General features: G+C 37.3%; 1 protein-coding gene across 1 annotated transcript in view; it reads right to left on the bottom strand.

Annotated features, from left to right (window-relative positions):
• The window catches only part of CNGB3 (cyclic nucleotide gated channel subunit beta 3), a 151,261-nt gene that overhangs the window by 27,523 nt on the left and 95,803 nt on the right, over positions 1–27,935 (bottom strand). The window contains exons 11-14 of the mRNA XM_047782944.1: positions 22,220–22,361; positions 17,179–17,338; positions 14,715–14,812; positions 3,640–3,723 (exon numbers count right to left, since the gene is read on the bottom strand). Of these exons, the coding sequence (XP_047638900.1) occupies positions 3,640–3,723; positions 14,715–14,812; positions 17,179–17,338; positions 22,220–22,361 (484 nt within the window). The remainder of the gene's footprint in view (positions 1–3,639; positions 3,724–14,714; positions 14,813–17,178; positions 17,339–22,219; positions 22,362–27,935) is intronic.

The following is a 27,935-nucleotide window of genomic DNA, read 5'->3' as shown; positions in this document are numbered from 1 at the left end:
AAAAATAGAAACAAAGAAATGTGGCTTGGAATCTCATGGCTTTTTATTTCTGCTCCCCACTCCCATTCTTTTCTCATCTGTGTTCACTGATTTTGTTTTTATTATTGAGTGATGGATGTGATGTGAGGAAGAAATTAGAAATGAGAAGGTTGCATCCACTCTGCATTTCACACTTTGTTAAGCAAATTTTCACTGTCGTGGCATGGGTGCTGAGGCTTCTATAAGTTATCTCAAATTTCAGTCCTTGCTGCTATTGGAACAAATTGAAAGGCCATTTTGGTGCATTAAGGCCATGCCATTCCCAAGGCATCACTGCTCGAAAGGGGTCCTTAAACTGAGCCGTGGTTTGTACTTCCCATTTTCATGAAAATGATTTCATATCACCAATCTGCCTACTTTTTTTTTTTTTTGTCTTTTTGCCTTTTCTAGGGCCGTTCCCACGGCATATGGAGGTTCCCAGGCTAGGGGGCGATTCAGAGCTGTAGCTGCTGGCCTACACCACAGCTACAGCAACGCCGGATCCGAGCCGCGTCTGCAACCTATACCACAGCTCACGGCAATGCCGGATCCCTAACCCACTGAGCAAGGCCAGGGATGGAATCCGAAACCTCATGATTCCTAGTCGGATTTGTTAACCACTGAGCCACGACGGGAACTCCAAATCTGCCTACTTTTAACTTGTAATGATTTGTGTGGGATTCTACATTCTTCGTTCCCACAATATCACAATCCCTCCTCTATTTTTCCTCTTTTACCGCTGACAGCTCCTTTTCAGGTGCCCTGTAGGATCCTTCATTGATTTCCTCCATAAATACTGTATTCTTCAGAGTTATAGCACTGGTCTTCTTCATTTACCTTTTCTTGAGTTTCTTATGAAATCAGTTTCCATTTTATGCCAGTCCCCAAAGATTTACCTCCAGTTCTGTCCTCTCTCATGGACTAGATAATTTCTACCTGTGCATTAGTTATCTCTACTGGGTGCCTTAAAGTGCCTTCCACTCTATTTGACTGTTTTTCACCATTATCCCAGCTGATTACTTGGTTCTATTCCTTGAAAATGCCAAGCTTTGTCCTGTCTCATGTCTCCAAGTCTTCACCTAAAATACTGTCCTCTCCATTTTTTTTTTTTTTGGTCTTTTTGCCATTTCTAGGGCTGCTCCCGCGGCATATGGAGGTTCCCAGGCTAGGGGTCGAATCGGAGCTGTAGCCACCGGCCTACGCCAGAGCCACAGCAACGTGGGATCCCAGCCGCGTCTGCAACCTACACCACAGCTCAAGGCAACACCGGATCGTCAACCCACTGAGCAAGGGCAGGGACCGTACCCACAACCTCATGGTTCCTAGTCGGATTCATTAACCACTGCGCCACGACGGGAACTCCCTCTCTCTTTTTTTTTTTTTTAACTTGCGAACCATTTCTCTTTATATTTTCACAAAGATCATGTCTGACAACCTGATAATCTCCCCTTTCCTGAGTCCCCCAATCTAAATTAAGTGCTTCACCACCACACAGTCTCCTGTCAAATTCTATTTTTGTTTTATAATAGTTAACACATTTGGAGTTATGCATTCATGTAATTTCATTTGTTATTGTTTGTGTCTTCCATTAGGCCAGTGACACTCAACTTTGGCTGCAATTTAGAATCATCTGAGAGCTTTCAAAAAATATTGATCTGTGGGGTCCACCCAGACCACTTGAATTACTGGATATAGAGCCCAAACTTCTAAATTCACCTTATTCTGGTGTACACTGTGAATTGAATACCCTGCTGCTGGACTATAAGCCCCTGGAGGACAAGAACCATCCTTTTTTTTTTTTTTTGTCTTTTTTCTTTTTTCTTTTTAGGGCCCCACCAGAGGCATATGGAGGTTCCCAGGCTAGGGGTCTAATCAGAGCTATAGCTGCTGGCCTACGCCATAGCCACAACAATGCCAGATCCAAGCCGTGTCTGCGACCTACACCACAGCTCATGGCAATGCCGGATCCTTAACCCACTGAGTGAGGCCAGGGATTGAACCTGCAACCTCATGGTTCCTAGTTGGATTTGTTTCCACTGCGCCATTATGGAAACTCCAGAACCATCCTTTTTCATTTGTTGCTGAATATATTCAGTACCCAGCACAGGGCTGGTCCATGGTATTTCAAAATTATTTATTCCATTGAGTAAATGATACTAAAATTTTCTAAGTTTTGATTTACCGTAGTTCTGTGCACTCCCTCTGAAGACACAATTCCCTCCTTTCTTCCTTAGCTCATGTGAATACTTTCCTCCCTCAGGAAGTCCTATTCTTTCTCCTGGTTCATGCTGATTAATTTTTTTAATCACCTGTGGCACATGGAAGTCCTTAGGCTAGGGGTTGAATTGGAACTGCAGTTGCAGGCCTATGCCACAGCCACAGCAACACTGGATCTGAGCTGCATCTGCGACCTATGCCGCAGCTTGCAGCAACGCTGGATCCTTAACCCATTAAGTGAGGCCAGGGATTGAACCTCCATTCTAATAGACACTATGTCAGGTTCTCAGCCCTCTAAGTCACAACAGGATCTTCTTGCTTCATTTTTAAAGACAGGTTGACTAGCATCTTCTCCAGGAAATCTTCCAGTATCCCAGTGGATAAGTGTCTTCACTCTGTGTCACTCTGCTTGTGCTTACTTCTACCATGGCACTTAATACATTATTTTGGAGTGATAGAAGTGCTTCTTAACCTATTCATGTGTGAACTCCCCAGGGTTTGAGGTCATCTCCCACTTCTTTGAATTGCTCACCTTTTTCTATGTTTCATTATGATTGTTACCTTCACAACTGATTTAATATCTCAATATTTAAAACTCTAGGTCATTATTTCTTCTCTTCTTCCTTAGTAATCAGAGATATGCAAAAATGTTCATTTTATAGTTCTTTGTAATAGCAGACACTTGGGAATTTATTATCATATATTTATAGACAAGAATATTATGCAGCTTTAAAAAAGGAGGTTGTATATTTATTAATAATATGTAAAAAGTTTCTATGATACATCCTGACATGACAAAATAAATTTCAAACATAAGTAGGTATGATGCCAATTTTATAATTTTTTTTCCATCAATAGGTAAAAAAACACAGATTAGAATATATTAATATTGGCTATTTCTGGGTGGTAGAATTTTTGTCTTTGTGCTTTTAAGTGTTTTCCATTTAAAAAATAATGAACATGTATTACTATGTAATCACAAAAAGCACAATAAAAATTTTAAAAATGTGGTATTTTTATCCACTAACTGGGTGAGCTAAATAGAGGTAACTGATGGTTTGCCAAAGACATAAAAAGGGGGGAACCACCTCTCATTTCTGTAACTTTTCCCAACATTTGGAATTAATGGGGTGTCACAATCAATGGTTTACATTTACACAAAGCAAATTTTTAGACCACCCACATTTATATTCTATAATTGTAAGTAATGAAATCCATATTGTCTTGCTCCATTTGAACTCTGAGAGCACATTATCGCTTTAAAGAATTGTATCTCATGATTAGTTCTATACTATGGAATTCACCCTGGACAAATTTTCTCTAAACTATTCGCTTGACTTATGTCTGAACTCTTCAAATGTATTTATTTACTAGGCATGTATTTGAAAAATAGCACATACTCACCTTTTTGCAGACAAAGTCGCCAGGTAAATAGACAATGGATTTCAACCTTAGCAACATGTCATAAATCATCTGTGTATCACAACCCTAAAGAGAAAAATAATAAAGAGAAAAATAATTCCTATGGACTCAGCTAAAAAGCCAATATTCCAAATGATTTTAAAATGCAATATTAATAAACAGTAATAGATGATGTCTGCATTAACTCTAAAATATTAATTGCCAGTAGATATGGACTTGTCTTGACCTAAAATTTAGAAAAAAAAATATCTATAATATAATGGCAAGAATTTGGATTCTGGTCAGTTAGATTTGGTTTTTAATCCTGTTTCTACTACCTATTGCTATGTATCTATGTATCTCATGCCGTCAGTCTCAGACTGGAGAAGCTATAGCTTTTGGTTATCTTGAATGGAAAGAAAAGGCAAAAGCCAACAAGAATACCTCCAACAAATACTGCTGAGAAACTGCTATGAGCAAGCCTTTGAAACATGCCCTTGGTGCAATCAAAGATGAAAGAGAGTAAGTCTAGTTGGGAAAATGTTTTATATAAACAGAAAAGCTGTAATTTGTGGTAGACTTTAATCATGTCATAAGACATCCCAAGTAAAGATCTTTAGAAGTTTTAAGAGGAGCAGGGTTTACTTCTGCCTGGGAATAGAGATGCAGGAAGAAGGTACTCGTGTAGGTGATGAAATTTGAGTCATTTGAAGATGACAGTGATTTGTATTTGCAAAGATTCACAAAGGTCCTTTCAGGCAGAGGGATATTTACCTTTTCTTTACTTGTTATGTATTTGTTTTGAGCGTAAATGATCATATATGCTCAAGCAAATGACAAACATTAATTTCTTTCTAAATATTGTTATTTTGTTTTCAGTAAAGATTCTCTAAATTTGTAGCTCATGTGTCCTATTTCTTTTAATGCTGTCATTGACTCAGAGTCATTTCATTTTGGAAATTATTCTGATTGCTCAGATCTCTCTTAGGAAAAAACACAAACTTTGGATTGATTTCAGGGAACTCCCCCACCAAAAAAAGTTGGTATTCTTGTTATTTTTGAGAAAATTCATTAGAAATATATTTGGAAGTTCTTAAGCTTAAATATATCTGGATATCATTGCAATGAAGTTAACTCTCAATCATTCATAGCTATAAAGAATAATAGCATTGTTATTATTAATGATCAGAAAGAGAGTATCTAAAAACCCATTTACACTTACTTCCATATGCACAATTTGAGTTTTTGGTGTTAAATTTTACAGTTATAGTTTGTAGGGCAAAATAAAGTTTTTCATTACTTGAACAATTCTTGTTGGATTGAACTTTAATGACAATTCCCAACTGTATTAAATTATATTCATTGGAATTACTAATGATTTTAAATGTTGTTTTCCCATGGCAATAATTCTATAAATATACAAAGGTGTTTGTGGTAGGATTATTTTCAACTGAAGACAACAAAATGACAATCTGTGGGCAGATAAAAATATTGAAGATTTCCAGATTGCAATAACCATAGAGTGGTTAAAATAAATAAACCAGTTTTCTCTCTATACATAGATATGATTGATTTCAACAAATAATGAGGTCTGCATAAAAGCAAGCTGTAGAATATATTCAATATGACTCTAACTATGAAAAAACTATACAAAATAATACTGCCTATCATTGATATTTATATAGATAAAAATAAAATAAAAATGAGATTGGAAGGCTAAAATCATCTTAGTGGCCACCTCTGGGGAGGAGAAAGGAGAATAGAATAGGGGATTAGAATTGTTGAGACTTTGACTTAATTTTACTTACATTAATAAAAATAAAGTAAAACACACATCCCAATATCATTTGGAGGAACAAAGTCCTCTTTGTGAAGGAATGTTTTTCATCTTTTCTATCCTTCAGCTTAGCTCACCAGCAGAAAGCACTATAAAGAAACCCAATTAATGGAAAAGGTTGGACCAAAATAGGGGATAAACCCTAAAATAAATTAGCAAACAATTTGTGCTTTCCTCAGTAGAAATGCCCAAATATATGGATAGCAGTTAGCTTATAGCTTGGATTTCCTCAGAGAAAAACATTTAAACCATTGTAAGTACGAGTTTTTATCAACATACTTGCATAGTATGTGTATTAACTCATGTAAATGGAACATAGTAGTTGTGTATAATAAAAAGTACAATACAAGAAGTTCCTATTGTGGCACAGTGGAATCAAATCTGACTAGTATCCATGAGGATGCAGGTTCGATCCCTGGCCTCACTCAGTGGGTGGAGGATCCCATGTTGCTGTAGGCCAGCAGCCGTAGTGTCACTTAGTCACTTAAGAGATTCTGTCCCTTAATGATTGCTTTACGGACAGAAGCCACTGGCCTTGGGGCAGCTGTAATTTAGGACTAGACTTTTCCCTTCTGTATTTTGGTTTAGTGAAATCAGTTTGCATCATGAAGTCATTATATTTTATGATGCATTTGAGAACAATTGTCTCCCCAAGTGACCTCCCCAAATGATTATTTTTGTGTGATACAGTTTGCTCTATTATTGTATGATTAAAAAGAATTATACCCCAGCATTTTTATCTTTATAATACACCTCCATTTCCTTTATAGAAGTAATTAGGGAAATTTCTGATTTAGAGAAAGTCGGAACATAGTTATTGCTTCATATATGTTCCTTTTTCTATAAAGTGAGAGTACCCATGTAAATGTCAATATTAACATTATATTAACACAATGTTTGTATTAAATTGTACTATTTTCTTATTTTTACCTGTTTAATTCTTCCAACCTCCCTGTGTTGCTTAGCATTAATTAATATATTGTTAACACTCTTGGCTTTTAGATGAAGGAACACAGGCTCAGAAAGTCTACTGATTATTTTCCAAATGTCACCCATGCAATAGGTGTCAAAGGAAGAGACTCATCAGACAGTGAGTGTGTGTGTATGTGATCTTCATTCTGAGCAACTCAAGGGAAAGATTTATATATTAGTTATTTCCATACACCCAGGGTATTGCCAGTGCTTGGGGCATGCCAAGCACTAGATAAATATGGGCTGATGTGTAGAATGAAGTTGTTAGCGATTATTCCATTTTCAACACTGGAAAATTTGGTGGTGTATAAAAACTGTGTTACATATTTGAATAAGGCTTCTGGTGATTTGAATGAAGTTGGGAGAAATACAATTGAACACAATTGTAAAATTGGTAAAATTTATCTTTGGATGCTTACTTTCTCAGTCTTGAAGGATATCTCCATTTCTAGCCTCCTTTGAAAAGGAACTTAAGATAGTATCAGTAATATATAACTCACTATGACTTTAAGTCACCCTCAAGTATAACCAACAGTTTTCAGGGCTTTTCTCAACTCAGCCTTGTTTATTATAAAAAGAAATGCTTTATTCCATATTAAACTCCATTCCCACTGAGCAAATGATGGATGATATGTTTAGGACAGGGAATTCTGAATCTAGTTGCCCATGCTGTTGACTCTGCCAATCATGCTACTGATAGGTAGCTGTTGGGAGCAGCCAAGTCAAATGCGATAAATAATTGGTAAGGTACTATGATGTCATAACTCACTGAGTTCTAAGTGATAGCAGACTTAACCCTACATTTTACAGTTTCAAACACTAATAGAGTCATTGCCATCAAGCTTTCCTTGAGAACTGACCATAATTCTACTTTTCTAGGAGCTTCAGTATCACATAGTTAAAGTCAGAAGTCACAAGTTGGATGGAACCCTGAGGATTCTAATCCATCTTCTTATGATCGGCAGAGACATACACTGATTTTACCCATATGGAAACTCCCTCGGAATTGATTCAGTTATAATTCTTGGTAATAAGAGTAATAATAATAATAATAATAATATAACTTACTACATTCAGGGTATTGATATAAGCACTTTAAGACACTGAATCATCACACAGCAACCAAGGGCATCATCTTATTTATTTAGAGTTTCCTGACCCTTCCGTCCAGGAGGCATGGGAAAACAAGAACTGTATGAGAGTAGTATCTGGGGTATCCTAGGAGTGCTTTAGACAGAGTAATTGCTCAGCATGTGTAGTTGAATGGAGTTCATCTGGGGTTATAAACTCATTGTTCAAAATACTTTAAAAAGTCTAGCAACAATGCTACAGTTACTGTTAACACCAGGATTAAAAATAAGGTTAAAAATGAAAGGTAGTAAGTCCTCCTGTAATGCTCTGATTTCAGGCCCTAGGGAGGAAATATGCGATTAGACTGTCATGGCCGGAGGATTCTTCTGTGAGGGGAAGAAATAGCTTTACCATTTCCAATCCATTCCTGGCTCAGTCTGCCACTCATGTATAAAACTCTTCCTCCACATATTTCCTGCCACTGAAGTCACAGTCTTTCCAGGTTCTACTCGGCACATAATGACAATGAGTCAAGTTCTGTTTGGGATGAATTCTGAATTTTCACCAGAGCAGAAGATAATAAGACATTTTGTGCTTTCCTTGACAGACTGGTGGTACCTACATTCCCATTTTGGTGTCTCTGGGTCCTTCCTTTCCTAATATTTAGCAGAGGGCTGTTTCAGTTTCTAAAGGATGAAATTTTAATTCCAGACACTAGGTGGCACAACAGAACTTTTATTAAAATTTTCCCCAATTTTTATAATTTAGTGGTAGAAGCAAAATGTGTTTTCCTTAGCATAATTTGATAAAATATATTTAAAAATCAAAATCAAAATACTACATCATTAGAAAGGAAGGGAAACTGCCCAACCTCATAGAAATGAATCACTCCTTATTGGCCTAACACTTGACTTAGGCTGGAAAAACATGTGATCTGTAAGGAAGGGAAACATTTTTGTGAAAAAAATTTTAAAAATATGACTATTCATCTCTAAGCTCTTTAGAAACTCTGATAACCTCATGTGGAAGCAGAAAATTTTGCTAATTAACCACACTTGATTTAAGCAAATTTTTTTTTGTGAAAGTCTGTGACTTTATTTCTACCTGCTTTGATTAAGAGGGAGAAAAGGTCATGAGATTCAAGGTCTTTTCTTAGTAGGAGAGTAGAAAAGTGTGTGAATTTAGATATCTGGATATGAAGCTAACTGACGTGCCAAGTCTAAGTCTGTGAAAATTGCCAAAGGATGGCCTTAAGCCTGAACTGGTTTTTGACTCTAGGGAAACTTCTCGGGATTTTATCACTTATCCATGACAGGTCTGGTGGAGAACTAAAAAGTAGCATCATCGAATGGTTAAGTTTGTAGACTGGAGTAAGAAAAAAAAAACAAAAAAACCCAAAAAACCAAAAAAAAAAAAAACCATGTTCAAACTCTGTCCCATTGCTTCTAGCTCTTTGGTCTCAGTCAGATAAGTTGTTGGCACTTTTTGTAAAATGGGGATTGTAAGACTTCTCAGAGGCTTGCTGTGACAGTTAATTATCTATCAAAGCAGATAATACAGTGTAGCACACAGTCAGAACTCCATAAGCAGTAGCTATTGTTTTTGAGAAGATACAACTTGGCTAGGTCATGGTACTCAGATGTTTGGTCAAACGCAAGTCTAAACATCACTGTGAAGGTATTTTTAAGATAAGATTAACATTTAAATCAGTAGACCTTCATTCAGGAAAGCAAGGTACATACCACTTTGTGGGTTAGCTTTACCCAGTCAGCCGAAGGCCTTAAGAGAAAAATGTTTGAGGTTCCTTGAGGAAAAGAGAATTCTGCTTCCAGACTGCCTTTGGACTTGAGCTGCAACATTAACACTTCCCAGGGTCTCCAACATGCTGGCCTGCCCTGAAGGTTTTAGATTTCTCAGCCCTCACGACATGAGTTATTACTTAGAATAAATCTCTCTCTCTCATTCTCTCTCTCTCTCTGTATATATATCCTATTGATTCTCTTTCTCTGGAGTACCCTGACGAATACAGAGGCCATGGAAGAACTGGCTATAGCAAGGTATGTGGTGACAGCAGTGGAATGAAGGATTATGGACAGCAGGGACCACTTTCATGTAATGTTGTTCATTTTACAATGTGTGACACTCCAGCATTACTTACTTTACTTTTGTTAAAACATTAGGACACTCATTGTTCCACTAATATTTAAACAAAATTTTCAAGTCTAAAAGGAAAGGAATATAAGCACATCTTTTTTTTTGAGTTTTAAAAATTGAATACGATACACAATTAAAACAACAGACGTGTGTCTCTGGAAAAACTGAAGCAAGTTTACTTAGAATCATTTTCTGGTGCTGCATTGCAAACAAATTCTTCTACATCTGTATCCATTCACAAATTTACAAAATGGAGAAAAGTCCTTGTGATATTTTTGACTCAGGGACCAAGATATAAACCTAAAATATTCTTTAGGGCAACTTAAACTAGGTATTTGTGAGTTAAAAGGTTTTTCAAGTACCTTTAATTTACCCTGATCCTGAAGATTGGAAAGCTACAAAGCATGACTGCCAGCCTCCAATCTTGGTGTTAGATCTTTCTTCTCTTCTCCTCTCGCTCTTTTCCTTATCTCTTTCTCTCTTTCCTGCTGCCTGCTTTTCAAAGATATGGACAATTCATTTTCAGGGAGAATTCAGGATTTTTAACCATTGACAGTCACCCTTCTTTGTTATCTCTGGATATTCTGGTTTATTCAATGTATCTCCATCTTCTGTCTTTTGTAAAACTGAAATTTGTGCTGTGGGTTTCCCCCTTTCCAGCTTCCTTGGCCTCTAGGACTGGGCCCACATGCCATGACCTGGCTTCAGTTCTAGATTCACTTTTGGTTGTTACCCTAAGTTCTGGTCCTAATGAGTGGTAATGAGACACCTTCTCAGAAACCTCTTCTTTTTCACTCCGTAGCCTCCTAAGCATCCTCTGGGCACACTTACTCCAAAGGCTTCCTCCTTTATGTCTCAGCCCTTGAAGGCATAGGTGGCATTCAATGAACTGACTGAATCAGTAACAACACATATCAACTGGGTCTAATTTATGAGGTAAGGGTGTAGGTTTGTTAATCAAACTATTTCCTTTCTAATAGCAAATGTATATAAATGACTGACTGTCTTGGATTCGAAAAAGGAATAAATTTAGGAAGATTCCATACCTGCTTATTTCCTACCTCATTTGGCTTTAGGAAAAAAAAATAACTTTTTTTTTTTCATTTACCAGAAATATAAATAGAAACGGATTCTTTCTGGAAGGAACTACATCTTTAATGGAAATGTCAGGAAAGAATGAATCTATGTTTATGTACAACGTTAGCCAAGATGTGAAGATTTAACCTTTTTTCTCAATCGGATGTTGCTGATTTTATAGATTTCCAAAAATATATGTAAAAACAAAGGAGAAAACTCTGAGGCTGAAAACTAAGTTTCCAAATAAGAGATAATCCCATAAAAGTCATTGGTATATAATTTAAAGCTTTTGTTTTCTTTAAAAGAGAGCTGGTCATGCAAATTTAATTAAGTTAGCTAGTCATTAAGTTATACAGAATTTTATAATGTTTAAAAATACCATTTAGCCTTGTAGCTGTCATACGTTTTTTCGGCCATAATTTACAGTAACATGGACATTTACATTGTGCCCAGTACACGCATATGTATATGTGTATTTAAAAAATAAATAATAGAAACAAAAATTTTGTAATATGCTTACCCTTACTTATGTGTAAGGCACTCTGATATTTTCTCATCTATTTTTCTATGCCTGTTATGACCTATATAATTGATTTCAGGATCCTCCAACGGATTGCAAGCTGTAGCTTGAAAACTGCTGTTTATCTAGATGAACCCGTTAACCGAAATAGGAATCTTTTCCCAGTCTCCCTGATAGAGGATCAGAAAACTGTGCACATTTCCTTGATGCTTCTGCTTTACCAGAGCTTCCATTGTAGCACTCCCACTAGAAACTGGGAACCACTTTCAGATTAGGAAACTACTTTCCTGTAATCTCCAGGAACTGGCTCCAGTACATCCTTCTTACCCTCCCTTCTCTTTCCTTCTCCTTCTTCCCTCTCTCTTTCCTTTCTTTTCTGAGATCTTTACTCAGCAGTTATTCTGTGTCTGAAACTGTGCTGTGCCCTGTGGGTATCAAGACTGTTAGGACCAAGCCTTTCTCCAAGGACATTTTATTTCAGTAGATGTGTTTGCAGCTCAGAAATAGGCTTTTCAGTCGAGTGTTATTTTGCTGGACAACATAGAGTAAGTCTTAGTCCTTGTTCATGGACAGACATGTACATGTAACTTCTGCTGCTCATGAATTAATTTTTCTCTGTAGTGAAATGTCCTCAATACCTACACATTTTCTTTTGAAACTATTCTTTTTATTTAATGGATGAATAATTTATATGCAGTGAAATAAACAATTTTAAGGGATAGTTAGATCAATTTTGACAAATGCATACACTGTGGAGCTTCCCTAGTTAAGACAAAAAAATTTTATCACCTCATCAAGTTCCCTTATGCCTCCTCCTAGTCATCCCCACTCCCCACTAGAAGCAGTCCTTGTTCTGATTTGTATCATTATAGAATAATTTTATTTCTAAAACCATCATTTTGCTGTATCCTTGGTCCACTACTCAACCCATACTTATCCCCTGAAAAACACTCTTATTTGTCAAAGTCTTTCTTAAAACATTATTTGCAACAATGTTAATATAGATGTAGTAGAAATAATCAAGAAAACTAATATTATGCTAAAATTCAGGGCAATGACCCCTGTTAACTTATGTGGAGTTTGAGGTCAACTAAAACTCCCAAGTGTAAAAAAATTGTTATAAAACTATTGCTCTTTTATATTTATAATATTTAATTTTAGGACTAAATTCAAAATTTTACTTTTATGCTTGTGGAAGTTAATCTTGGCTTTGCTCGTTGTTTCAAAGTATTCAGTTAATTTTAAGTTTCATAATCTAACACATTTAAAACCATTTCTCTAGCTTTGTGCCATCTGCCAATTTGAAAATTGCATGGTTTATATTTTCATTAAAATCTTGATGGAAATTTACAACAGGACATATCAAGAAAAGAGTCTAGGATACTGACGTAACTCTAGTTTCTTTCCGAGTCTTGGGTTAAGCTAACAATGAGTGACTCTGACTAACCATTTGACATATAGTATCTGCTTCTTTATCATGTCCACAACAGGATCGATTATGCATTTTCAAAGCATATCCTTCTGTCTGGATTACGTCATAGGGGATTATATCTAGTTCCTGGCTTAAAACCCATCAATACCTTGATTTGCTCAAATTTATGGCTCCAGCTTGGATCTCTCCCTCGAAATCAGATTTATTTATCAAACTGCCTACATGACATTCTATCTGAACTCTAATGCCCACTTTAAACTAACACATCCCCAAACTGTCTATATCTACCCTCCTTACCTTACATCTACTCTAAAATTCTCAATTTTGCAAATAGTATGTTTTTCCTGTTCCTAAGCTTAAATCCTGAATCATCCTTGATATCCTCCCTCCCCCCTTTTCCCTTCCACCATCAAATAGCAAAAACTGTGGGCTCTTCCTTTGAATACATCCAATATTTGGCCATTTCTTAACTCTACTCCTACTATCCTGGGTCTGATCACCATCATCCTTATAGATGTCTATAGATCGTTACCCCTATCTATTTGACCTCCCTGCCTGCCATATTTGCTTTCATGGTCTATTTTCATACAGCAGGAAAAATAATCTCTTTCAAACAGTCCAGTAGGTCACCTTCCTCTCAGGGTCTTCAGTGGTTTTTGCACCTTGGAGTACAATCCAAAGTTTATGCTACAATTTCCAAGGCCCTCTATTAACTTACCCCCTGACTCCGCCTCTCTCTTTTTATTCTCCTCTGACTACTTTTGCTTTCCATCACTCTGCCTTTGCTCCAGCCTCTCAGCTTGGGGCTTCGTCTCATCCATCCTCCTGTAATATTCCCTTTCTGTCCATCCCTCCATTCTGGCTCCCAGTATCTGCATGGCTCACTCCCTTGCTTCTTGCAGTCCTCTGCCCAGATGCTCAATTGCACTTCATCAGAGCAGAACTTTCAAGCTCAGTACTACCCTCATTCTCCTTAATCTGTTTAATTTTGTTTACAACATTATCACCTTCCTACCTGTTACATAATTATTTTTCATTCCTTTCTTTTGGAATTTAAGCTCGATGTTGCAAGTATTTGTTTTCAAGTGTTGTATTCCGAGGGGCAAAATTGGTGCCTAGAATATTGTAGGAATTTAATAAATGGTTGTTGAATGGATTAATTAAATAGATGAATCAGTGAATGCCATACCCAGAATGAATGTTAGGTGAGAAAAACTTACCTGTAGTATAATGCATTGAGAAGAAGGTTGTGACATGAAAAACATGCAAAATGTTAAAAATTTCTCTGTCATACATTTTTTTTTTCTTTTTACAACTGTACCTGTGGCATATGGAAATTTCCAGGCTGGAGGTCCAACTGGAGCTACAGTTCCAGGCCTATGCCACAACTATGGCAACACCGGATCCAGGCTGCATCTGTGACCTATGCCACAGTTTGTGACAACACCTGATCCTTAACCCACTGATTGAGGCCAGGGACCCAGCTCTCATCCTCATAGAAATGATGCTGGTGGTAAACCTGTTGAGCCATAATGGAAACTCCTGGTATACTTTTTTTTTCCCCTTAAATCAAGACCTCTGTATTTGAATCTGGCCATGTAAAAAGTCTAAACTGAAAGCATTTGTGTTGGAGACATGATTAGGTATGATTCTCTGTTTGTCAGACCAATCCAGAGCTAATTTGGGGACTGATCTGTCATGCGTTGCTGATGTACATTTGTAAATGGGAAATGACGTGCGTAGTAGCAAAGACATAGAGCTGTAGAATTTAATTACATTTAAATTCATGCAGGAAGAGCCTGAAGAACTCTTCTTCTTTGACACCAATTAGGAGAGAGAGGCTTCTGAATAGAGAGCCATAGTTTATTTGACTCTAATTTCACATAAATTTTCCAGATTATTTTGATTTTGTTAAAACATAAGGCAGAAAGTCCTAAGTGCTGTACTCAGCAAGAGATTTGATTTTTACAGAGAAATTGATATGGTGATTTCCTATGAATTGGAAAACTACTTGCCTTAAACAAGTCGACTTTGCTGATGATGCTGAAGTTCACATCAATGGTGAGGGCTAACTGCATTGTGGTTGGCAGGGTCTCAAGTAGATCAGACTCATCTTCACAAAGATAAACACATCAACCCACAAAGCAGAATAATTAATATAAAAGACCAAAGTTTGAGAAAAATTTAAAATAGAGGAAACAAAATACCAGCTCTTTTTATAAATACACAGCTGCACCATAGTCTATATTTTCATTACTTCCCTTCCATGTACATATCTATCATAATAGCACTATGACATTCAAGACAGAAAAGAAGTATTTTCATCATTGGTGACATAATAGTTCTGAATGATTCCAGAACTTTGTGTTTGCTGAAACTTTAGATTTGAAGCTTAGTGATAATGGGTCCAAGACTAGCAAACAACTGGGATGGGAAAAGATCTAGGGCTTATCGTATGATTCGGCAGACCAGCCCTAACATCCTAGGGATAGCAAAGAATAATGAGCACCATGTAGCTTAGAGATCTCTGTCTCCATCTTATTTGAACCTCATGACAACCCCAAGGGTAAATATTCCTATTCTTGTGTTCCAGAAAAAGAAATAAAATTGTAACTGAAGCTCAAAGAAGCTGTAAGGGACTTGCTTATTTGTGCATAATTGGTGGGTGGCTGAGCTGAGAATGGAATAGAAAAAAACGTGATAAGTGAATAAATTCAAGTTATTGTTATTTACTTGCTCATTAATTCAATGAAGTATGTGATTATATTAAAGATTTTTCTATAGGTGAATTAGAAAACAATGTGCCTCCAGGCTGATATAATGTTCCATGAACAAAACTGCCCATTTTTAGTCTACAGTGTAACATGGGTTTCTGAGGGTTGATTATTATTATTATTTTTTGTCTTTTTGCCATTTCTTGGGCTGCTCCCGCGGCATATGGAGGTTCCCAGGCTAGGGGTCAAATAGGAGCTGTAGCCGCCAGCCTACGCCAGAGCCACAGCAACGTGGGATCCGAGCTGCGTCTGCAACCTACAATCACAGCTCATGGCAATGCTGGATTGTTAACCCACTGAGGAAGGGCAGGGACGGAACCTGCAACCTCATGGTTCCTAGTCGGATTTGCTAACCACTGAGCCACGACAGGAACTCCAGGGTTGATTATTTTTGATGTTTCCTTTTTTCTTTTTCCTTTTTTTTTTTTACAGTGGCACCTCTGGCATATGGAAGTTTCCAGGCTAGGGATTTGTTTGGAGCTGCAGCTGAGGCCTATGCCACAGGTGCAGCAGCAATACCAGATCCAACCGGCATCACAGCCTATGCCACAGCTTGTGGCAATGCTGGATCCTCAAACCGCTGAGTGAAGACAGGGATCAAACACACATTCTCATGGAGATAAAATCAGGTCCTTAACCCACTGAGCCACAATGGGCACTTCTATTTTTGATGTTTTCCTACATCTATTTAGAAAAGAAAAAAATTTCTATACTATGTCAAGAAATGGCAAAAAGACAAAAAAGGAGAAGAAAAAAAAAGAAAGAAAGAAATTGGAGCAGTGACCACAGGGAGATAGGGAAACAGCCTGTTATGGCCCCTCCTCCTGCCCTGCCCTCCTGCTTTGTCCTCGGGAAGCTGGGAATGCTCAAGAAAAAGGTATGTTATTTTCGCCATTTAGATTCAGGAATGCATTCTTCCAATGGTTGGTGCGAGAGTGGCAGAAAGGAGAAAAAATGGTCTTACCAGTAACAACCAGTGGTTCTTATTTGTTTTTATGACCCTTTGTGATTTGTGAATCATGTAACTTGCCTTCTGAAGGCAGTAGCTTCTTTTTTTTTGGCCTCTCAGTAGCCCTAATCCCTATTTTTATATTTTATATTAAGGAGCAAACTAAAAGTTGAATCTAACTGTTGTCAACTAGCATATTATCTTTAACTTATTTTTTTACCCTTTAAGTAAACATTATTTGTGACACCAGTTTTATAGTACCATGGTCTGTGTGCCATGCAGCAGGTTGGAAGTGGCCTGATAAAATCACTATCCTGATGGTGATATTGCAGAGAGAGCAAGGGTTTGGAGAACAGGTGCACATCTGAGTTCTATTTAGGCCATTTTCTGTCTCTGTGCCCTGGGCCAATCTTTCATTTAGAAGCCTCCATTTCCTTGTCTCCTAAAAAGGGTTGATGATATCTAATTTCCCCCAATTTTTTTTGGTGAAGATTATATGGGGGTAATATGTGTAATATATAGTGTCTGGAAGCACTGAATAAAACTCTATCTTTGTCCTCCCAGGATTTGCATAACCAGTAAGTTATGTATAGATAGTTAAGAAAAAATCCCACTGTATTAAATTAATGCTTTAAAGATTATTTAGTTGTTTCCCAATCTTTTGTTCAAATCCAAATAGTCTCTGCTTCTACTCTACAGGATTTTCATTATAGGGCAGAGTTTACAGGGATTTTAGTCAGTAATTTCCATGCTTACCTAACATTCTTTGAGAGTCCCATGTGTATTCATACCAAGTTCGGACCCGATTCTGCACAATCTTAGGAATGGAATAAGTATTCATGTAGGCAATGGTATGATCCATGCAGATGCGGAAGTTGTTCTGATTGGCTGTAGCAGCCCCAATTACATCTTGCATCTAAAATTACAAATACAGTCACTCCATACCCAGCAGAGGAAGTGGAAGAGCTACTCTAAGCTTAGTTGAATTAAGAGTTCTCACATGACACATTCCATTCTAATGAGGACTACTTGATTTTTAACACACTGATATTGAATCCTAATTTCAACCATTTACTTAAAACATTGCGCAAAGCCTATCTTCTTTCTGATCCAATAAGGGCAACAGGACCTGTTTTACCTACCATGTGAGAATTTTGTGAGAATTCAGTCACATGGTGCATGTGACTGCTGAAAATCTTCTTTGCAAACTTGTATATTACTGCAAAGATGTTAGTTGATATTTTAAAACTTGTATATCTTGGGCTTATGCAAGAAATGTGCAAAGAAAGTTGAGCAATTACCTGGCAGAACAGCTAGTCCATTTTGGTGAGTCTTGCTTTGAAAGCATCCTTCATAGATTTTGCAGTGTGACTGGCTATATAGACTCCATTCATCACGAAATTGCAACCTCTGTACTTCCCTTTGTGTTGTTTAGACAGATAAAATCAAATCTCATCATGCTTAAGGCATAGCATTCAGCAGAAGTTGAAATGTGCAGAAATTACTGAAGCATCATCTACTGCTGTGACAATACTTAAGGAACTGTCAGGTTTTAGTTCTTGGGTGTTTATAACTCAGCCATAAAAACCCACTCTAGGTTAAAAGCTGATCTTTAAGGTCTCAGCACAAAAAAGATATATAGCTCGACTCTTCCTCTCACATAGAGGGAAGCAAGTGGTTGTAAATTTGCTTTGACTGTGGATTTATAATAGGGAGGAAAACCTGGGCCTCACTTTCTTACTCTTAAGACTTTGCTCATTCATTCTAGTAGCTGAGCCTTTTCTGCTTATGGAAAAACTACTCATTCTTTGAGGTCTAGATCAAATGGTTCTTTTATTGCAATGTTTTCCTTGGTTTCCATCTTTAGAGTTAATAGGTTCTTCTACCTGTCAAATTATCTGCTGAGCAGCTATGCAGAGAGTCAAACTGGGTACATCTTTTTCACTTCCCGACTTAAACCTTAAGGGCTATTCTAAATATTCTTCAACAACCTCAATTCTCAGATCCTTTTTTTCCATTACCCAGTCACCTAAGGCCTTGAGAAGTGGGATATTAGAGAATGGGTTGAGAGATTTAATACAATTTTAAATTGGAAATCAAGGGACAATTAAAGCATTATTGATCAGTGTTGAGGGCTGAGACTTTGTGGTGACAGTCATCTGAATGCATTATGTGCAATGCTGGATTTTGATGGTGCAGGTGATGATGATGTATATTCTAAGATGTGTGTTCCAGGTGAAAAGAAGTAAATGTCAATCTCTATGAGTTGTATGTGAGAATAGAATATTGCATTTAGGATATGATGATCACATCCGGAGTGTAGTTCGTGGTGTGGTTATATGTGAGAAGTTTGAATCAGTGGAGATTTTGTTCAGGGCTTTCTTACTTTCATTTCTAACTGTCCTCCTTCTCAGCATCTTTTATTCACTGTGAAAGTTAAGGCACAAATCTCTCTCTCTCTCTTTTTTTTTTTTTTTTTTTGCCATTTCTTGGGCCGCTCCCGTGGCATATGGAGGTTCCCAGGCTAGGGGTCTAATCGGAGCTGTAGCCCCCGGCCTACGCCAGAGCCACAGCAACACAGGATCTGAGCTGCGTCTGTGACCTACACCACAGCTCACGGCAACGCCAGATCCTTAACCCACTGAGCAAGGCCAGGGATCGAACCTGCAATCTCATGGTTCCTAGTGGGATTCGTTAACCACTGTGCCACTGCAGGGAGTCCTAAGGCACAAATCTCTATCTCCTGCCTCAACCTTTCTTTTGGGCTCAGGGTCCTACATTTTTAGTGGCTTGATATTTCTTCTTGTTCCTGCCGAAACCTTACAGTCAATGTAAAGGCAGTTGTGGTCTGGTATATAAAGCAGCCCTTTCAGACTTTCAAGTGCATATGAATCACCTGAATTTCTTATTAAAATGCAAATTTTGACTCAGTAGGTCTGGGCTAGGCCTGAATTCTGAATTTCCCAAGTGATGCAGTAGTCCAAAGACCACTTAGAGCAAAATTTAACTGGAGATAGACACAGTTTTTTTAACTTTGTAAAAATTGCCTTAGATACAGTAGGCACTACATACATGTATGTTAGACTTTATTATTTTTATTAATATTATTTGGCCTTATCATGACTGTTTGAATTACATATATGAATTAGGGATGCCTCAATCTCTTTAAACTAGAGTTTTCTCAACCGCAAAACAGAAAACATTGAAGGGGATCTGGCTATCTCACATAGATTTTAGGAGGAATTATGAAATAACATTACTTCTACCATTTATATTCACATTAACTGCATTTCTCTATAAACCAGCATCTTATTTTCTTTCTTCTTTTTTTTTTTTTTGTCTTTTTGCCATTTCTAGGGCCGCTCCTGTGGCATATGGAGGTTCGTTCCCAGGCTAGGGGTCGAATCTGAGCTGACCTACACCAGAGCCACAGCAACTCGGGATCCGAGCCACGTCTGCGACCTACACCATAGCTCACGGCAACGCCGGGATCGTCAACCCACTGAGCAAGGGCAGGGACAGAGCCCACCACCTCATGTTTCCTAGTCAGATTCGTTAACCACTGAGCCATGACGGGAACTCCACCAACTTCTTATTTTCAATCACTGTTAATGCAGTCTCCCCAACCTTTAAGATTATTATAGCTTATACTTATAATATTTAACTGCTTGGTCTTTATCTTCCAAACCTAAATATTTTCTAGATAGAGTTTCCTTTACAGTCTTTCTCACTACTTGATTACCACATTCAGGCTCAAGTTGCCATATTGCTGAGTATCTGTGTTAACCACTTTTTTATTTTTTGTACTTTGATGCTTTGATACCTGGGACTATCTCTGGAGTTAGCTAATTCTTAAAACAGCAAACAATTCTAGTGGAAGTGCACCTTTCATAGGCAAAATAGCCAATCCAGAGCCCGTCTTCCAATGGCCTTCTTTATTGGGCACTTCTACATGAGGTTAAAATCCACCTTCCCTAATCACCCCAGAGCCAGGTAAGGCAGCGAGAGATAGAGAGATAGTTCCCTACACCCAAGAGCCTGCTGAAATTATCCAAACTAGCCAATCTTAAACCCGCTTATCCTGCTTATCCTCCCACCAGTTCCTGGTGTTTTTCTTATGTAGCCCTCTTGGAAAGGTGTAACCCCTCCTCCTGGATCTGTTTATATAACAGACTCTCTTTTTAATGTCAGTAGTCTCCTGATTTGGCCTCACCATTTCTAAGTGATAATAAACCTGTATTTTAAAACAGCATAACCTCCCTAACTCATATATATGTTTGCTAAATTTACATTTATTTATTTATTTATTTTGTTTTTGGCATGTGCAAGTTCCTGGGCCAGGGATGGAACTTGTGCCACAGCAGTGACAATGCTTAACCACTAGGCCACCAGGGAACTCTGAATTCATATTTTCTTTTGATTAAACTTTAAATATCTTCTTTGTTCAAAATTCTCCCCTTGTTAACTTCCCATTGCTCTTAGGATTTAGTTCAACATATTTAATTTAACCTTCATAGCCCTTAAAATGTCTCATCTCTAGCCTATTTACAAGTGTCTTTCACTCCAGTTACTCTGATACTCTATTTCCTCAAACATATCTTGTACTTTATCATTATTGTCTTCCACACATTATTTCTGATTGACTGAAGTACCTATCTATAACTATTAAAACCTCTGTTTTTTTAAGATATTGCAAATTCTCCTCTATGAGACCTCCTGGGAACTTCCCTTTTCTGATCTAATACAAAGCTTTCAAACTCTCCTTTGGCACTTGCCATGGAGAGCAGCCCCTTGACATTCATGGAGGTAGGATTTGAGTTTTGACTATTTGTAATCAGCTTAAAATGTTATAAAGAATAGTTTTCATTGCTCAGTTTCATTGAGGCATGGGTTTGTTTTATACCATTGTGTGAACTAATCATTTATCTAGTGTGAATAATAATTTAGTGATTTTTGTCTATCTAGTACATAAATCTCAACATTGCTTTTTTTTTTAAGCTGCACCTGCAGCGTGTGGAAGTTCCTGGGTCAGGGACTGAACCTATGCCACAGCAGCAACCTGAACCAAAGCATTAACAGGCTAAGTCCTTAGCCTGCTGAGCTACCAGGGAACTCCTCAACATGGCTTTTTTTTCTATCAAACGTATAATATGTAAAGTGCTGCCCAAAGAAATATGACTTCCAAAGATGCTATGTGGTTGAGCTTTTTATTTCTTGTGAATCTGAGGATTCACAAAAGTGTTGGGTTCTATCCCTTGCAAACACCAACTATCACTGTCATGCAATAGAGTTATTTGTATATTTGTTTTACTTTTTTACTAGACAATGACTCCTTGAGAATAAGGATCAGGGGATGCCATAATAGATATTTATAAACCAATGATTTATTAATTAAATTAATTTGGATAGCATTTGGAAGCCTCTGGTTTAATGGATTTTAACCCAGGAATTTTATGACAATATTTGATAAGTAGAGAGTTTCTACAGTTTTTTTTTTTTGAGTTTCTACAGTTTTTTAAGGAACACTAAGGAAGAACTTCTTAACTAACTTAGAAACTTTACTCTCTGCGAGACTAACCTGACACTCATTCTCTACAGGTCTTCTGATAGATTTAATGGATTAAAAATTGAAAGGTAATGTTGACCTATTCGCATTACCTTCAATTTATTAAAATAGATGAAAGTCAGTTAAAAAAAGCACCAGATGGATTTTGATTGTTCCTCTGTAATGTTTAAGACTTGTTAGCCTTTCAAAAGAGACAACTTTATGTATCTATGGATTCACATCTCAATTTACCTGACCAATTAAGCCGGAGAATACAAAAACTCCAGAAAAAAAATTCAACAGTTGAAAAACAATTTCAAAAGTTGTTTGTGGTTCTGGAAGGCCCCCGATGGTAATTAAAGTTCGAACTGCCCAATAATAACACCTAAGATACCTGTGAAAAAAGAAGATATATATATCGCTTTTTACCATAACAGTAAAATACCCCTATGCTTGGGAGTATAGATTATTACTAGATTTAAACACATTTCCTCCTAAACCAGATTTTCTTTTTGCAGGCGGCATTAGCAAATACCATTTGTAGTAATGTAAATTTCTTGATAAACATTGAAATGACTAAACAAACCCAAGGAGGGCATTTACTAGCTGTTCCATTCCCCTTATTTCCCTCTGCAAAACAAATCACCATAAAATTTAGTGGTTTAAAACAACAACTATTTTATTAGCCTCAAAATATTGTTGGTCAAGTATTTGTGAAAGGGCCCCCAGAGATGGCTCATCTGTGCTCCCCGGTGAGAGGATCCTCAAGTGACTTGAATGACTAGAGACAGCTGGGAGGACTTGATTGAGGCCAGAGGTCTGAGACCTTGATTCTAATTGTCGTTTTTTTTGGGGGGGGGGCACACCCATGGCAAATGGAAATTCCCAGGCTAGGGGCCAAATTGGAGCTGCAGCTGCCAGCCTACACCATAGCCACAGCAACACCAGATCCGAGCAAACTCGGTGACCTACACCACAGTTCACGGCAACACCGAATTCTTAACCCATTGAGCAGGGATTGAACTGGTGTACTCATGGATACTAGTCGGATTTATTATTGCTGAGCCATGAAGGAAACTCCATATTCTAATTGTTGACTGGGTTCCTCTGTTCTCCAGGTTATGTCTGTTTGGAATGTCTAGGTTGTCTTCTCTCACAGTCTGAAATTGAGCTAGGATGGTTGGAACAGCTGTGGCTGGCTGGGTATCAATCTCTTTTCATTGTCTCTCAGGATGACTAGCTTGGGCTTTCTTACATCTTGGAAATCTTACCGAAGGAGAACGTCTTGCCTGGTGGCTGGTTTCCCCTGGAGTGTTAGCAACCCAGGCAGTAGCTGCAACACTTCTTATAACTCAGAAGCCCTGAACATCTTAATCTCTTGTCACCTATATTTGTTAAGCAAGTCACTTAAACAGCCCAGATTCAGGGGAAGGGATATTTGAATCTACCTTTGAATAGGAGGAACAGCAAAGAATGTGAGGCAACCTTTAAATTAGTGATTTGTGAGAAATATCATAGACATCAAAGGATATGGGAGAGACTTACAGTTAAGAACTACTCATTTTTTTAATGATGGAAAAATAGAGCATATATATCTCTATGTATATAGTATAAAGTATATATCTCTATGTGTGTGTATATATATACATATATCTCTATGTATATACGTATATATCTCTATGTAGAGATATACATATATATCTCTATGTATATAGTATAAAGTATATATCTCTATGTATAAAGTATATATCTCTTCTTTTCTACACATATCCTATTATATTATTGAACATACAATCTATGGCAGAGACAGAGGGGAGCTAAATTCTATCTTAAAAGGGAAATTACTCTTGGGTGTAATAGGTTATTTATCTAGAAATTTAGTATTGAAGAAAACCAAGTATGCTCAGAAATATACTTGATAAAGATTCTTAACTTAAGCAATAGCATATGGAAGACCAGTTGTTATAGCCCAAATAGGAAGAAAATCAGGAATCAGGGCAAAAGAAAAAAAAAAGAAAGAATATGATAAAGGTTAGGGCAGAACATATAAGATTCACTTAGCTATATTTGGTGAAGGGTTTCCTGGAGTCCAGAGCGAAGTAGGAATTAAGTTACTATTACAACCACATTGTATATATATTGTACTTTTTGTGCATAATTAGGTAAACTATTTGGAAAATTCATATGGTGCTCTGATAACCTTGTCTGAATCAGCATTTCCACTGAATTGTTAAAGATGTCTTGCATATACAGAACATTGCCAGACACGGTTATAGAGAAGCATTTGGATTTAGTGGATTCTAGCTACCTATTCTAGTTTTCAGGTTAGACATAGAAAAGCAGCATTTTTTTTTTTAACAGAATCCTGCCATAGTAAGTCTTTTATGTCTTATCTGGGTGTGCCATATAAACATCTATATTTTAGGTGACTGTGTGTCTTTGAACAAGGATGGTCTTTTTCTTGGGAAAATAGATTACAATTTTCAGATCTTCAAATAGTAAGACCTTAAGGTTTACAAAGAAAGAATCAAACTGAAGTTAAAGTCAATATTAAAATAAAAACAGATCTAGAAAGAAATCACTTGTTTTGAAATTCTAACCTTGAAGGACATGAGGTTTTTTTGTTTGTTGTTTTACCTGGTGGATATACGAACACACAAATAATTAGCTCTGTGGTAGGGTTTGAAACCACTGTGCCAAGAGAATAAAAATATTACTACTCTGCGATTTTTTTCTAGCAGGCTTCCTAGGCCTTACAAATATTATAGTGAACTTGATGTCAAAGAAAACCACCTTGAAGAACTATGGAATTAATTTTATGGATTGTATTTTAACTTTTCAATTCCAATTTATAATATCCAGTCACCTGATTTCATCTGATCACAGGTCCTGGAACTGCGGGTCTCTTTGAATTAAGGAAAGTTATTGACCCCAATACAACCCATGAGAGGGAGGGGGACCTGATTCTATACCTAAGAGGCCAACTCCATTACAAGCATTTGGATTGCTTTTCCCTACAAAGTCACTCTAGTGTTAACAGGAACAAACATATGAATTACTTTTTATCTTTTTCTTATTTACAGATGTTAAAAATTCTAATTAAATGTAAAATGTAGGCATCGATTTTCCAAATATGAAGGGTTAGCTTTGAACTATTTTTTCATAATGAAATAGTCTGCTATTTTAATTGGAAGTTTTCTGCCCTGATGCTTTGAGGTTTATTTTGGGATTCTGTTCTCAGTCATGTCTTACACCCAGACATGCACAACCAAAGGTAAGATTTGTAATTTAATTAGATGGCATCTTATTGATCTTCTAGGATTAACTTAATTAGTCAAGTGTGTCCACCTCTAATATTTACACCCCAGGCAGACAGATCTTTTCAAGGAGATTCTGTCTGGCTGATTTAAGACATGAGCTATCTAACAGGCTGTATATATACAGCCCCAAGTTAAAGCACTAAGGCAGAATTTGACATAACACCATAGAACACATTTAGTGTGAAAACAGAAATTCCTCCTCTATGAAGCAAACATGACATGAAACTTTTTCTACAGTGTTTTGTTTTGAAATATTTCAAACAAACAGAAAAATTGAAAGAAAGAATTTTACAGTGAACACATATATCTACAACCTGGATTCCAGTACGGACTTTTACTCTACCTGCTTTGTCCATGGTACTCCATTTTCCTTCCATCAATCCATCTTATTTTTTGGATGCATTTCGAAGTAATTTGCAGACAGTAGACACTTCCGCCTAAATACAGTGCCTCAGACAACACACACATACATACACACACAGTGGGTTTCAATATTTGTATAAGAGTTATTTTAAAATTTTGAACAGGAATTCCTGTTGTGGCTCAGCAGTAATGAACCCAACTAGTATCCATGAGGAAGTTGGCCTCTCTTGATCCCAGGCCTCACTCAGTGGATTAAGGATCCGGCATTTCGGCGAGCTGTGGTGAGGGTCACAGATGTGGCTCAGCTCCTGTGTTGCTGTAGCTGTGGTGTAGGCTGACAGCTGCAGCTCCAATTTGACCCCTAGTCTGGGAACTTGCAGGTGCGGACCTAAAAAGCAAAAGAAAAAAAAAAGAGAGAGAAAAGAAAAAAAAATTTGAACATACATTGAAAGCACAAATCTTAAGTTTTGTGATGAATTTTAATGAATTCATATACTTGTGTACCCTAGAACCCTGTCAAGACATGGAATATTTCCATTATTTCCATCTATGTTTTCTCATTCCTTTTCCCAATCTCTGCCCCTAGAGCCAAATACTGTACTAATTTTTTCTATCTTTTGCCTGCTTTAGAATTTCACATAAATGTACAGTTTTGTGTAAGATATCTTCCACTTAGAATCATGTTTTCGAGGTTTACCCATATTGTTGTGAGTATCAGTAATTTGCTCCTTTTTGTTGCTGAACAGTATTGCATGAATATAGCAGTGTATGTTTATCCGTTCTCCCATTAGGCAGTCTCAAGTTTTTGGCTCTTATGAATAGATATTCTATAAATATACTTATATAGGTTTTTTACAGACATATATTTTTATTTCTTTTGGGTGAAATTTTTTTTTTTTTTGGCTTTTTAGGGCTGCACCTATGGCATATGGAAGTTCCCAGGCTAGGGGTTGAATAGGAGCTGCAGCTACAGGCCACAGCCATAACCATAGCATTGAGGGACCTGAGCCACATCTGTGACCTACACCACAGCTCACGGCAACATTGGATCATTAGCCCCCTGAGAGAGGCCAGGGTTCAAACTTGCATCCTCCTGGATATGAGTCAGTGTCGTTTTCTCTGAGCCACAACAGGAACTCTTGAGTGATTTTTTTTTTTGTTTTGTTTTTACAGTAGGTGTTATTTTTAGTTGTAAAAGAAACTGTCAGATTTTATACTTCCTACAATGTATGAGAGTTCCAGTTCTTTCATATTCTTACCCTAACACTTGGTATTGTCAATCTTTTAAAATTTAGCCATTGTGGGAGTTCCCTTTGTGGCTCTGCAGGTTAAGAAACCGATTAGTATCCATGAGGATGCCAGTTTGATCCCTGGCCTTGTTCAGTGGATTAAAGGATCAGGTGTTGCAGTGAGCTGTGGTGTAGGTCACAGATGTGGCTTGGATCCCATGTTGCTATCTATGGCTGTGGTGTAGGCTGGCAGCGGCAGTTCTGACTAAATCTCTAGCCCAGGAACTTATATATGCCACAAGAGGGGCCCTAAAAAAATTTAGCCCTTGTGGTGGATGTGGAGTGGGACATGCAACTTTTAAAAGTACCCAATTCAATACTGGACCTTTTAACCACTCTAATCCATCCTGGTTCTAGGTTTCTCTAAATTTATCACTCACTTGGAGAATGGTCTCATTGGAAGATAAACTCCTCAAAGATAGGTATTGCATGATAGAGGCTTAATAATATTTGCTAAATAATCTGAAAGAATAAGTGAATGGTTATGCATACCCTGACTTGAGAACATAGGAAGGCTGTATCTGTGAGCACATCTGTGTAATTCCCTTCCAGAATCCTCCCTGTCATGTTGCCAGCTGCCTTCATCTCCTTCTGGTCTACTGAATTCCGGTCTGTTACATTTAAAGGCTGTCTAAGTGTCTAGTGTAAAGACTGCTCTTTTTATTTGTTTGTTTTGTCAGTGTCTGAACTGAAATATTAGGGGACACTGAGTTAATGCCATGATCTACCCAGGTCTCATCTTCTTTATGTGTAAAATAAAGGGAACAAATTATCTTAAATTTTCCTAGCTCTAAGGTATGGAAAATCTGATTCCTTTTTTACCCCATGTGAAGTCATGATTCCCATGATAAACTTGCTTGCTTTTTCACTCTTTCTTTTGATGATCTAAGTTTTAGGAATTGAGGCTAGGGATTTGCTAAGAAGTTTGTGCATATTGGGAAATTTATGTTAGAAAATAAATAAATTGGGGTATATATAGATGAGGGGACATTGGGA

The sequence above is a fragment of the Phacochoerus africanus genome, chromosome 6, assembly GCF_016906955.1.
Source record: "Phacochoerus africanus isolate WHEZ1 chromosome 6, ROS_Pafr_v1, whole genome shotgun sequence".
Lineage (NCBI taxonomy): Eukaryota > Metazoa > Chordata > Mammalia > Artiodactyla > Suidae > Phacochoerus > Phacochoerus africanus.
Note: the sequence above shows the minus strand (reverse complement) of the source record. Positions and strands in the feature narration are given on the sequence as shown.